This window comes from Drosophila grimshawi, unplaced genomic scaffold, assembly GCF_018153295.1.
Source record: "Drosophila grimshawi isolate 15287-2541.00 unplaced genomic scaffold, ASM1815329v1 contig_1006, whole genome shotgun sequence".
In the NCBI taxonomy this organism is placed as follows: domain Eukaryota; kingdom Metazoa; phylum Arthropoda; class Insecta; order Diptera; family Drosophilidae; genus Drosophila; species Drosophila grimshawi.
The window spans coordinates 469771-483701 of record NW_025062489.1 but is presented as its reverse complement, the minus strand read 5'-3'; the positions used below and the strand labels follow the sequence as shown (position 1 = coordinate 483701).

Below are 13931 nucleotides of genomic sequence, written 5' to 3'. Positions count from 1 at the left end.
GGCCGGCAAGCAGTCGTACTATCGCATGCGTATATCGATAGTTCGATATGTCGGTGGGCGTGTGTGCCTGGTACGCAAATGAAACTACATCAAATTGTTACTGTTTATAAACACATACATCCCATTCACTCATTAGTTTGTCAAAGAAATCGCTGCATGGCACGCGCTTAGGCATTGAGGTTTGCTTGCGGTGCCTGTGCCTGTGTCTGTGTCTGTGTGAGCGCCTGCGTCTCCCACAAGTCAGCCTCGAAACACACGCACACACACTCACACGCGCACACAACCACACACACTCAATATGTCTATACTGGATATGAAGTCCGGTCCGCCGGACTATTGGGCGGAAATTGGCAACTTCTTTTTGCCACTGAAGTATCTGATAACCAACGATCGTTTCGATGCCCTCCTACAAAATATTGACTTGCATTACCTGATAAATGCTGTCTTCTGGATATTTGTCGCCCTCTCCTGTGGCTTCTGTGCCTTCCAGCGCGTCTTCCAGGTAAGCCACCCAACGAGTGAGCGAACACGCAATCGTGTGCAGCACTAAGTAGCAGTAAATCGCAGACAAGGACGACAGCACGTCGGACCGTATGTGGTTCAGTGCTGGTGCCTTAATTTTTTGACGTTTATAAATAGTCGGTAGCCAGATGTAAAGCGCTGATTTTGCCGACAACGACGATGACGCCGACTGCGACGACGGCGGCGACAGCAACGACTTCGGCGACAGCGACGACGGCGGCGACAGCAACGACCAGCTGATTGTAGAGCGGCAAAATAAAAACAACCGACGACCAATTAAGATTTAAAAAAGGAATGCGAGCTGTATGAAATATGACATTCCTTGCAAACTATAGCCGTCTACTCACATCTATGTGAATTGCATTCTTATTAAAAAAAAACTATCAGATTGAACTGTTTGACATTGTTTCTGTGTGAGCCATGTCCGATTACTGCTGTGGCAGCTATATGAATATTGCGATTCAATCTGCAGCAAAAATTCCAAGAAACCGACAGACGGATGCATTTAGCGGATCACGAATGTATATATGTATATATCTTTATGGCATAGGGAGTCGCCTCCTTGAATGCACACTTCTACACAAAATTAGAATACCGTCTGGAAGCGTATAAAAAAACGTATGCAAACCACGCTGCGGCATAGCTAAAGTACACTTACATACATACGTACATACGTACATACGTACATGGTATATATATATAGTTATATATTATATTTGTTTTGTAGACCGTTGATGTACTAATTTCATTTTATTTATATTTTCGCTGCAGTTTTTTCTGAAGTCATCGAACATCAAGTATTTTAAGCGCAAACAGTTCGCTCGACTGATCTGGAACATTGCGTTTTATGGGGCAGCTTGTTTGTTTTTGCACTTCTACAACGAGTTCATGATATTGCCGCAGCTGATGAAGAATCAGGGACGCTATTCGCTCTTCTACAGCTCCGAGAATCTCATTTTCTATCGCTCGCATCATTTTGAGAAGTTTCAATTCTATTCGATATTCATCATAACGTTCTATTTGCATGGAGCAATGCTCGATTTCAAAGAGGCGGACATTCTGGAGGCCGCCTCCAAGGGACTCTACCTGCTCGCCCTCATCGCCATCGACGTGTACAGGCATGTCCATCCACCTATCCGTCTTTTCAATCAGCAACCTAGTATTAATTGAGCTTTTGACTACCTGCAGATATGAAAACTACTTCGTTGGCCTGAATCTGACACTGGGCCTGTACAGCATACTGGCGGAGTGTTTGTCGCTGCTGGCGCTGCAGAACTCCAATCGCAATCGCTTGATCTACCAAATGTTTATGGGAATGCGGATCGCGGCATGGCTGCATGTGTTCATCAATCTGCTACCTTTTAATTATTTTATACCCACGCTGTTTGCCAAGAACTTTAAGCTGCCGCTCAATGTGGCCATTTGGCTGTGGTATGGCCTGTCCATTTGGAATTCACCGGTACTGCAGTACTTTTACCATCAGATCTATCATACCACGCCCTCCGACTGCTCCGGCGAGGGCTCAGCAGCCAAGTGAGCAAACAATCCCACATTAATAATAACTGCACTCTTACATTTTAAATGTGATCTTTGCAGATGCATCTTAATGAAGGATACTAGCGAATATCGCCACTACAAGGCGCTCAAGAGGGCGTATATTGAAGTGAAGCTGGCACACGAGAAGGCCACATCCAATCCGATTCCAGCCACTGAGTCCGCCTCAGCCAAAACCTATCAGGCCATCAAGTGTAAGTAAGATCAAGAAGATATTCGTAAATGTTTTGAAATATGCAAATTCTTATTTGGCTGTATTGCAGGCGTTATGATGCTGAAGCGCAAATTAAAGCGTATACGCGAGGGTCGCGGCGCCGAGCCGGAGGATGATAACGAGGAGATCAGCGCCGATTCCTAAACTTGCTTCCTAATGTACTGCACAAAACCAAAAACTCTCGATTTCTTCTGCTTATAAAAGACAAAGCCCTAGGCGAGGCGCTTTTAGCGCTGATTTCATTAGCTACCTCCAATATCACAATAACATCACACAAACACAAACAAACACACATCCACACCCACTCACATGCTCTCTAACGGCTTATTTAGTTTTCAAATATATAATGAGCTCTAAAGCAATACTTATTTATGTACTTATGAATATAGTAGTATATAGTATAGCATATATACTTACCGCCTTACTTCAACGAATTGTTCTTTCGTTGTATTGAATTATTTGTAGTTTGACCTAAATAAAACGCATAACAAATTGAAAACCATGTTATTTAAACAAAGAAAGTAAAAAAAAAAACCACAAACAAGGAGAGTTTTCTCCCTCCACTGCTGACAACCGCTCTAACCAAATAGATAAGAATTATAATTCAACACATATTTCAGTTAACACCTATTTCTTTTACAAAAGATTCCCGCTCTGGTTATTGTTGTTTTTAAATATTCTTGCTTTATTGATATTTGAAAAGAATTTCTATTTTAATTTTTTTTCTTATATGCCATTTGATTTTTGTTTTTTGTTTTGTTTCCATTCACTTTTCCATTAATTGTTATAAATAAGTAGTTGTTGTTTGTTATCTTATCGAAGTTATATTTTTTAGTTCTGTTCGGCTTCTGTTTTTTTTTTTATTTTTTTATCGTGTTGCTCTTTAAACCTTATTGTTTTGCATTAAAAATTCTCTCTAGTTGCTAAGTTTTTTTGTTGTTTCCTTTTTTCATTTTTCTCATTTGTTTTGTTTTGTGTTTTGGCATTTTTACTTTGCATTAGTTTAATTTTAGACGTTTTGTGATGCCAATTTGCATTTTTAGAAAATTCTCAAATGGCATTACGAACAAATTTACGTTTTCATTTACGATTTTGTGTGCCACAAAATATTTGTGAGTATGCATGTGTGCTGATGTGAAGGAAAGGGACGTAGGGTATGGTCAAGGTTGGTTGGGGGGCGTGTGGTAGATTGTGCATTTTCAATGTGTGATTGTGGTAGTTGTATTCGTGTTCTGAAGGGCAAGGGATTGACAAAGTAATCGACGCTTTGATGCTCTTTCCATTCCAATGCCACACAAAAATGTATACGTTGAGGAAAAAAACTGGGATTTTTACAAAATAGCTTTTAGGGTTTGTAAATCGTATAATTTTTAGTTAGTTTGTTTTGTCTCTTTTTCTTTAAGTATATTTAATTTGTTTTGGTTTTTGTTCTTTTCTCTTTTAATTTTGTTATGATTTCTTCCATTGCTTACAAATAAGTTCAATTCGTGTTTTTTTCCCAAGTTGTGTTTTCATTTATCATAGTTTTTTAAACAATTTTTCAAAGTTTTGTTAACAATTTGCTGTGTATATCGCTTACAATTTCATTAATGTTAGTTTTAAATTTACTATTAAATGTATGTTTAAAATTAATGTTAGTTGGTTGTTCATTTTCTGTTTTTCGTCTTTCCATTTAAAGGTACGTTCTAAAAAAAAAATTTTTTTTTCTTGTGTTATTATTATATAATGTTATAATGTATATTTAGTTGTTATATCCCCTTTTTTATATGCACACAGACATATTTGCATGCATTGACATACACATATAAGTTGTTGCTCTTCGCTTGATAATACGCACATAACAATATATATATTTTTGCGACTGTACCTCAGTATGAATACTTGAAAAGTTTGCTCTCATTTGGATACCGACGTTTTATATAATTATATTAAATTTTTCAGTGTTTTATTTTTCATAATGATGTTAATGTTTTATTTTATATAATTATTATTTTTTTTTTTTTTTGTATCCCGAGTTTGCTTTGGTAAAAAATATTTCCATTTTTACATTCTGCTCTGGGACTTTGCAATTTGCAAATTTATACGTTTTCACATGATTTCTTGAGTTATTTAAAAAAAATTCTGTGTAGTTTAATGACTAGTGATATTTATATGCGCTGAAATTGTCGCCACTCAAATATGGGCTTAATTTTTATTTTTTTTTTCACAGTTGGTAAACAGAGGCTTTTTCTGCACATACATGGCCAGAAAATATTGCAAACATTCCCAAATCGATAATCTGTACTCTTTTATAGTGAAAATTAAAAATGTAGATTTTTCAGTGTTGAGTTTGCTTGTTATTTAACAAATTAAAAAAGTATAAACACAGACTTATGTATTTAGCCCGGTTTTCGATTACCACAATTTCCACAAATTGTATTTTTATTTATTTTTATGATCGTAAATGCATTAAATGTTCAATAAAACGATATTAAGAGTTTCAGTAGATTTTATTTACTATGGACACTTCAATTTTGAACGTTCGGCTCGTTTATTCTGTACTCAGATTTGGAAATTGCAAGGCTGGCAACACTGTCTAATGATGATGGAGTTGACCAACTCCAAAGTGACACAGCGTAGCTTACGAAAGCTAACTGCTGAAATTTATTGTGAGGCCTGTTAATGGCTAGTGCAAAGAACAGATCATCAATACTTTTGTTTGAATTGTTGTGTTGTGTGCGCGTTTTTGGTTATGTTGAAAGTCCGCATATATGTGCGTATACGTATGTATGTATGTACTTGTGCATACATAGTCTGTTTGTTGTTTGCCTTAATACATTTATATGTATGTAGATCATTGGCAAGTCGCCTTCTTCGTGTTCAATCATGGTCGCTTCGAAAAAGAATTTACTTTACATCGCTTATGAATCAATTAACAAACGTACAATCAAAAATTAAGCACTCAAATACACTTGACAAACGAAGAAAAGCAATAAAAACAACAAAAATCACTTTCGGTCTCCATCATTCGCACTTGTCGCCCAAATCGAATCAATGCGAACCAAACGAGCAAATGGACAAGTTGGCCAAACATTCAAAAGCTGGCAAACAAACAATTCAACGAAAACGTTTCAAATGAAATTAAATTCAAATTATACTCAAAATGCTGTCCAAAGTGGCCACCAGAAGACGTGCGGGGGGAGTGGTGAATAGGGGCGTAGCCTGATAATGAGTCCTCTGAAAATGAGCAGTACGCGTGCGAAATGTTGGGCCAACAATGAACAAAGCTTCGGCTATAATGAATGAAATTATGTTGAAAACATATTTTTGTTGCCGTCCCACAGATGAAAGAGAGACAAAAAACCAAAAAAAAAAAAAACAAAAAAAAATAAAAACAAAATGTCGAAAAACTGTTTGCTTCCGGCCGAAACTTGGTCCTTTTGTCCATTTTGGGGCTGTTTTCCTATTAGCAAGCAATAAATTTGTCTCTTCCATTGAGCGTCGGCTCCCCCCTCCCCCCGGCTCCTATTTTAGCAGCAGCTAGGTGGAATAGATAGGACCATTAAACAAGTCTCGCGCGCGCGGCACATACTCCCCCATTGGGGTATCGGGGGCAGGCAGACTAGAGGCTGTAACTTTATGATTGCTTTTGTATTGCCCGGCAAGCAAAGGGAGGGAGAGATAGAGGTAGTGAGGGAGTGAGAGGAGACGCGTTGCTTGTCTCAGGACAATAAATAAGATAAATGCTCTAACATACTTTTAGGAGCTGCGCTGTAAAAGTTATAACAAAACTCGCTGATACGCATCGCAGCACAGGCAGGCAAGGAGGCTGGCAAGGACCCTGACATCAAACAGTAAAATGCATGAGACAATGAGATTTACAAGAACAACAGCAAACATGGGGCAAATGCAAGAGTACGGAAGGGCGGGGGGGTGGAGGGGCGTGTGCGCATTCAGACAGTCAAGGCGATAGCCAGGCTAATGTCCTTTTTCTGTGTGTGTGTGTGGCCACAGTTGGTATTGTTGTTGTTGTTGCAGTTGTTGCCGCAACAATTATGATTTGCGGTCGGCTTCACTGTCGCCTTGCCTTCTTCATCCCCCTACCCCTATCCCCGTAAATCGCTCAGCATGTTTGTGTCCAGTCGGAAAACGAGCAAGAAAGCAGGAGAGGAAGAAAAAGCTAAAAACTATGAAAAAAAATAATGAAAACAAAGAGGAAAAACCGCCTTGCGAGTTGCAGGTTGGTCCGTCATTAAAAGTGCTTTAAAAACTTTTCAAAATATGCGCCTAACAAGTGGACTCTGCCTTTTGCATTATATGTATATATAAGTAATATAAAATAATAATTTGTTATTGCTTAATGGCTTCTTATATTGTGCACACTTTATTGTTCGCTTGCATTTTCATTTAATTAAAGTGTTACTTTTTCGTCAGTGAAGCAAAAAGCGGCTACCAATAATTAATTGATAACATGAAATGTTTATTGCAAACAACAGAAATGATGATATTTATTTTAATACGGGTTGCTACCAAAGATCTCAGCTACGACAAACTTGCTTATGTAATTTTTCTTGATTGAATTATTGTTCTGGTCGCAAAATTCAGAAAGTCCCCGTCTATTGATTGCCAGGCATTCTTCCAGAATGTGTTTTTTTTTTCAAAAGAAATGGAAAAAGATTAATTTTTTGCCTTGCCAAAACACATTCTAGATTTATTTCACAGTGCAGTGTTTTTATATTCTCGGTTCTAGAAAAAATAACACCAATTGTCGACTGCACAAAATATGATCATCAGCAGGGGATTTTGACTGCTTTACAACACTTTATGCCCCACCCCCTGACAGAGTAACGCAATCGCAGTACAGCATTTAATATGTAACATGGGCAATTCTGTTCGCCGCTGTTAAAATTTCCCTTGCCAATATTAACATTGCCCGATTTGGTTGGGTATGGTTTTCGTAAACGTTTTTCAAGCCCTTTTAATAACACTTTTTTTTTGTTATTGTTATAATCAACATTATTTGATTTTTATTACCCACGGAAATGCAGATAAGCGAAACGGCGGAAATGAAGCAATGCCATAAAACCAAAGCAAAGCAAACCAAACAAAACCAGGCCAACTGCACAACCAGAGACAAGGCAACTTTTTGGCCCTTGTTGTTGTTGTTGTTGCTCGTGCTGTCAAAAAATGTTGTTGTTTGTGTTTTTGTTGCTGTTGTTGGCACGTGACCCGCCCAGGCAGGTAACCGGTGTAAATTGTGCACATATATTGCGCCACAATTGCAAATTTGCATTAATTATGAGGCGCGAGTGCATTAAATAAGGCAAATGCACTAAGAAGAAATATATAAATAAATAGCGAAAAAGTTATTATGGGCGTGCCCAACATTAAGTACCCATGCAGACTTTTGCGCAAAGTTGAGCGAATATTATTTTTCTTTAAAAAAACTAAGCGCGAAAAATATAGTATAATATACCAAGAAGAAGTTGCAGTATCCTATGTAATCATGCCTTAAATTCGATATACTTAGGAAGCCTCAGACCGACAATAATGCTTAAATTTTTGTAAGAAACAAGAGGAGGGTCAGAAGCGGGCACAATGTATTTAAATAGCTTGTTGATCTGTGGCTATGTTGCAGGCTGATGTTTTCTGGCTGTTTTGGCGATTGTGGCCAATTATATTGTGATTTGCACGTGCGCGCAATTAGCATGCCACGAAAATTTAACTGGCTGTCTCATTCTAAACTCAAAAACAATTATTATGATTCTGCATTGCTTAATAACATTTTAACTAACATTTTGCTGTGCTCGCCAAATTTTGAATTTATTTTGATAGCTGTCCAAAAATATAAAAAAAAAAAAAATGTATATATATATATATATATATATAAACTGTTGATCAAAGTATAAACTGTACTATAGGCTAAATAAGAAAAATGTGTAGCTGCATGATCTAAAGAATACCATTTGTATTTGTTTGCATATACATGTACAGATTAGCTTAGCTAGTTTGGCAAATTGAATATAAACCAAAAACTATATAGTTAAATTGTGACGTTAATAAAGGATTGTTTGCTTCGATCAGCACCAATTCTTATTTGATAGAAATGGAATCAATTTTAAACTGTAAATGGGAAATTTCCAATTGCTTCGAAATTGATTTGAGGTGCACAATATTCAAATATTGGAATTGTATTTGATTAAAAATGTTTAGCCAATTTTGCATTGGTGGACGCATAGTAAAATCAAATGTGTTTTACTTGGTCTTTTCATACATATATGTTCTAATTTAATTTGTGCTTACTTTGTTTTATTGTTGTTGTTGATGTTTTTGTTGTAGTTGTTGTTGTAGTTGTTACTGTATTCGTTAAACATTGGTGTACAATTTTGGCTACTATAATTAGTTAGTTAGGGTTCGTTCCTTTTTCCATTTCCATTACTTATGTATATAAACATATGTAAGTATATAACCAAATACAGTTATTTCGCTATGTACGAGTATTCTTGCTATACTTATAGTTACTTCGTTTTTGATGTTGTTGTTGCTGTCGCGATTGATGCTGTTGCCACGATGCAAAAATAAAAATGTATAAAAACCAGAAAACAAATGCAAATTTCTCATGTTGCTTTTCAGACTGTATGTATGTGTGTGTGTGAGTACTGCTTTTGTTTTTTTTTGCTGTTCTTACGGGACTTACAACACGGGTCTCGCCACATTCGGTTTAGCCGTCGTGGATGCAATCTCCGACAGCTTGATGTCAATGGGCACGCGAGTGTCGTAGAGCGTGGGAGCCTGCAGGATAATGCCAGCAGTGCCCACAACGACAGCTATTGTGAATATCCAGAGAAAGAGTCGATCCAGCACCATGGCAACGTACTTCCAGTCCTCTTTGACCTGTTAAAGAAACATCGTAAGTCATTGAAATTAATCAGTTGCACCTAAATAACAATGCCAGTCATTATAATGAATGAGTTAAGTGAGTAATATACTTGAAATGAAGAATTGCATCATTCGAAATATTAAACTGAACACATTGTTGTTGATCTCTTCAGTACTACAATAATATTTACTTCTTGTATTGAGACATGTATAATATCTAATTCTGGTTTGCAATATTCCTCCAAAACTTTTCACGGTATGCATGTATTGCGCAATTTTCTGATGTGTGACATCTGATTAAAACAAACCTGATCTAATTGACAACATTTTTTTTTCAATTAATTAGTTGACAAATTATTCGAATCAATCGCAATGAGGTATAAATGTATGTTCGATTCATTTAATACATTAACATTAGATAAATGGATCTTAATCTGCAAAATATGTTTTATGAGTAAAGATGATTCGAAATTAGTTCACTCTATTTATTGACAGTGAGACGCTGTCTAAAAGTCTGTTCTATTCAGTTGTATTTCATGGATTTAGACGTTCGCATTGCCATTGTTAATTGCTCTATTACGTTCTATGGCTCTCCCGCATATCTCAGTACTTGCGGCTTGTCGTATTGTATCCTGCGTCCTGGGCGCTGCTTCCTGTGTGATGTGTATTGTGTGTGTGTATGCTTTGTGGTATAGTCTAAGCCCAGCATGACATTCCAATAATGATTGAATGTGTGCGCAATTTTAATAAAATACTTTTATCGGCATTTGTACCGTCACAAGACATGCATTATGCCATATCAACCTACTCATAGGACCTATGCATAGGACAGGACTGTGCGTGTTCATTAGGCGCATGAAAAGTCATTAAAACTTTTGACGGTAGTTTAGTCTCGTCTCTACTTTCTGCTATGTAGTAGAAGGGAAGGATATGGACAACGACCACGCCACATGCATGTCAAAAGGTCGACAAAAAGGTCAAGGCTAGACAGTGTAGTCAATATTATCAGTAACATCATTATCTACATATATCATTATCTTTGAAGAAACGGTAGCTGCTAACGGCAGCTCATTTCTCCTGGCATTGTCCGGGTGTCCTCGGTGTCCTCGATGTCCTCGGTGTCATCGCCTCTCCCATCGATTATTGGCATTGTCAAGCAAAGACTGCTCCCTAATTTATTGCTACCGCCAACGTTGGCCTATTGACATTATACGCCCAATTTTGGAGGCCATGTAGGCCCCTAGGCAACACCCTCTATATCCCTGATCCCCAAATGCCAACCCGCCTGCTCCCATTGACGTCCCTTGTTCCCTTAGGTTACGAACAGGTTGAGACTTAGGCTAAGCTGCGTGAAATGCTAAGCAGCTTTCGGCTTTGTCAGGCAACCTCATTTAGCATCATTTGCCGCCTGCTATATTGAAAGAAATTATGCATGACCACGACCAAGCCGACAAGTTATCTTGATAGATTTTAATTGCCAAATGAAACAATGACCAAAAATATTATGTGAAGCTTACAAATCGGCTCTGTTTCATTTATAGGAACTTGAAAGCGTTCATAAACGCATCCAGATATCTAGAGGACACACCTTGACTAATGAAATAGACTTGAAATTTAATTTTTGATCAGTTTTGAATAATTTATATGAGCATAAATTTGAAAGCCTCATATCGATAATTCCTAATTATGTGCTTAAATTTGCAATCTAATATAGAGGACAATAGATCTCGTGCTCAAGGTCGTACACAACCCAGGATTCATACCAAATTTATGGCATCGGCTGTTGATACTGATGCAGAATAGGTTCGGGCATGGATCCATTTGCCGGGTACATACTTTAGCACAACTACATTATACCCTCTTTACTTATTTCCAATGATTTAAGTTAGAAGATTACATACCCTTGTAGACTGCAGTTAATCTGCTGACATCTAAATTCTAATCCGAAGTGCGAAATATTATTATGTTTTTGTATATTGTAAATAAATTGTATTAATATATTTTCTGTTTCACGAGTGGCTGCGAACTGAATATAAGAAATTGTGACTTTGAACCGAATGTTTCGAATTTAAAAGAAGGGATAGTAAGTACTCGTTGTTTTGTCAGTCTAACTATTTGTTGAATATGTGAAAGATCAATACAATATTCCGATAACCTACTGCTAATGTAAATAACAGGGATATTGATACTGCACTTGATACTCTAATTACCACCTATATATGTATAAGGAACATATTGTACAAACTCTCTTCTTTGTCTGACCGTCAAACATAGAGCATTACTTTGCCGTTTCAAATCCTAACAGGCTATGGGCCCATTAAGCAAAATTATAATGCAACTAAGGTTATGTTGAAAGACGCCTTTAAGATCTAGTGAAACTTTCATTAGAATTGCATAATTATGCATTGTGTGCAAACCAACTTGTATTTTCTGTGTGAGAACAAGTACAAGCGAAAAATGAAAAATATCTTGTACAATATATGATTCCGTGTTCTTTCACTTCGGGAGCTATGAAATGCGAGTGAATATAATCAAAGGCTTTAGCGGTGATTACTTTATCAATGAAAGGTTCTGATATTGGGCATATTAAGAAATTTGGTTCGGCGTCGAGTGCGTGGATATGTATGGTTTGCTTAGTGGTTCATTCAGACGGACGGACAGACAGACAGCATGACGGACAGTGCACAAAACCAATACACTACCATACCTTCGGTATCACAGTAAAATAACAGTGAACGATATTTCAGCGAGCAGAGCTTTAAGGGAGCTGCACTGTAACATTCCAGAACAGTCGTGCGTGTCTATGTGACGAAAACGATAAAACACTGATTATTGCAAATCATAGAATCAATTTATTTCTGTGTGAAATAACAAAAACAATAAATGCAGTATTCCAAAGTGGAAACGGCAAAAGTGGCAGTGAGGACATTATAAAATGGCATGGCAACATGTAAAGCCTCAAATAATTAATTAATATGAAATTGGTACTAGGATCGAACTTCAACAGCACAAACGAATTGGACTGAAAAATAAGCCTACAGAGTAAGGGTTTGCGCGAAGCCCTTTAATTTGTCGGTGTGCAAAAGTGAGGATGTGTTAAGCCTCATACGTAGTGATGTTTGCGGCTCTGTAAACATGTGTTCAAACGGAGGATCACGTTACGTCGATGCATTGATTGATGACGCGATATGTTCACGTATATTTTATAAAAAAAATGTCAGAAGTTCTAAATATGTTTAATAACAAGGTGGAATGCCAAAATGGCAAATGGATCAAAGTGCTTCGCAGTCACAATGGCAGATAATATGTAAACAACGAGTTTCACATATATATTAAATAAAATGGCATCGTCCGCCAATTGAGTGTGTCACATACACCCCAGAAAAATGGAGTTGGCGCGATGTATACTGCTAGACACCAAACTTAAATAAATTCTCTGGGGAGAAGCTGCACCTGAGTACGCTAAATGAGTTATGGTCAGGGCAGAACCCTTCAGTTGGTCACCTTCTTTCATTTGGGTGCTTGGCAATTGCGTTGGACAAGACACAGAATTGGAAATTCAGACCGAAGGGTATAGAATATATACTGGTTGAATATGCAGATCAAGCTGAAGCTTATCGCCTGTACAACAGTGCCAGTGGCAAAATGATCGTATGCCGTGATGTATACTTTGTTGAGTCAACAGCAGTCAATAGCAACTAGTGCAGTTGATATACCCGTGTTAACTGATTTTAGTTGCAACAAGGTAATTACAGGTAATTTCAGTCCAATAGAAGCAGCAGCCGAGGCAGCAGCGAAGGCAGCGGCAAACATAACGGTAATAACGATACCGACAAAACGTGTGTCAAAAATAAAGCAAATGGTGATAAGGATCACGATAACTACAAAAGAGAGATCGGCAAGAAAATCAACTGGCTTGAAAGAACCAGGGGGCAAGGATGGAAGAAGACCAGACGACAAGCGGCACAAGCTGAATCTGCTAAGCAGTGATGACGTCACAACACCAGCAACTGTGGAAGAAGCATTGGAAAGTCCAGAGGCAATCGAATGGCACAAAGCTATAGCACAGGGAACCAGCCAAATTATCATCTAATCATAAGTGAACTGTGTGTATTTGCTAGACATACACAAAACCACATAATTATAATATATACCAAGAGTATTTCTCGTATTTTCTAGGTGATTGACAAGGGCCCTATACATAATTTCCTTGGTATGGAAATTAATAGGAAGGGCATAACCGGGGCGATAACGATCACCCAGCATCAGCACGTGTTGCAGCTGTTTAAGCAGTTTGGCTTGGAATCGTGTCGGCCAGCATCAGTGCCGTTGGCGTCCGGATACACTACCAAATGTGAGAGCCAAAAATGCAAAACGGTCAACCAGTCACTGATCGGGTTGTTGATGTACCTTTCAGTTACTTCCAGACTTGACATTTTACAATCAGTCTGTAAGCTGTCCCAAAGGAAAACGGACCTCCACCAAGAGCACTGTGAAGCTGCAAATCAAGTGCTGAGGCATCTTAAGATGACATCTTCAATGTGCATAACATATGCAAAAACTTATCAACGGCTACGTTGATGCGGACTGCGGTGGAGATAACGCAATGCAAAAGTCATATATTGGATACGCGTTCGTTCTTGGAGGTAGCGCATTCTCATGGGAAAGCAGGAAGCAATCTTCAGAAGCACTAAGTAGTATTGAAGCCGAATATATGGGCATATCTGAAGCACCTAACGAAGCAGTTTATATTCGGACATTCGAACATTCGGACAGAGATACG

At 37.9% G+C, this 13931-nt stretch overlaps 2 protein-coding genes across 3 annotated transcripts in view; one reads left to right on the top strand and one right to left on the bottom strand.

Annotated features, from left to right (window-relative positions):
* The first annotated feature begins 68 nt into the window (after positions 1-68).
* Positions 69-2789, top strand: LOC6565336. Of its 2 annotated transcripts, none has more exons than XM_001990894.2 (5): positions 69-502; positions 1294-1640; positions 1711-2055; positions 2119-2270; positions 2340-2789. In XM_001990894.2, exons 1-5 carry the CDS (start codon positions 299-301, stop codon positions 2432-2434), a joined length of 1143 nt encoding a protein of 380 aa, XP_001990930.1. In that variant the 5' UTR covers positions 69-298; the 3' UTR covers positions 2435-2789. The 2 variants fall into 2 exon arrangements, with proteins under 2 accessions (XP_001990930.1, XP_032593825.1); XM_032737934.2 differs by having other exon boundaries at positions 2119-2274.
* Positions 2790-3927: 1138 nt separating this feature from the next.
* The window catches only part of LOC6564770 (acetylcholine receptor subunit alpha-like), a 56346-nt gene continuing 46342 nt past the window's right edge, over positions 3928-13931 (bottom strand). The window contains exons 10-11 of the mRNA XM_001990893.2: positions 8967-9163; positions 3928-3975 (exon numbers count right to left, since the gene is read on the bottom strand). Of these exons, the coding sequence (XP_001990929.2) occupies positions 3963-3975; positions 8967-9163 (210 nt within the window). The 3' untranslated portion in view covers positions 3928-3962. The remainder of the gene's footprint in view (positions 3976-8966; positions 9164-13931) is intronic.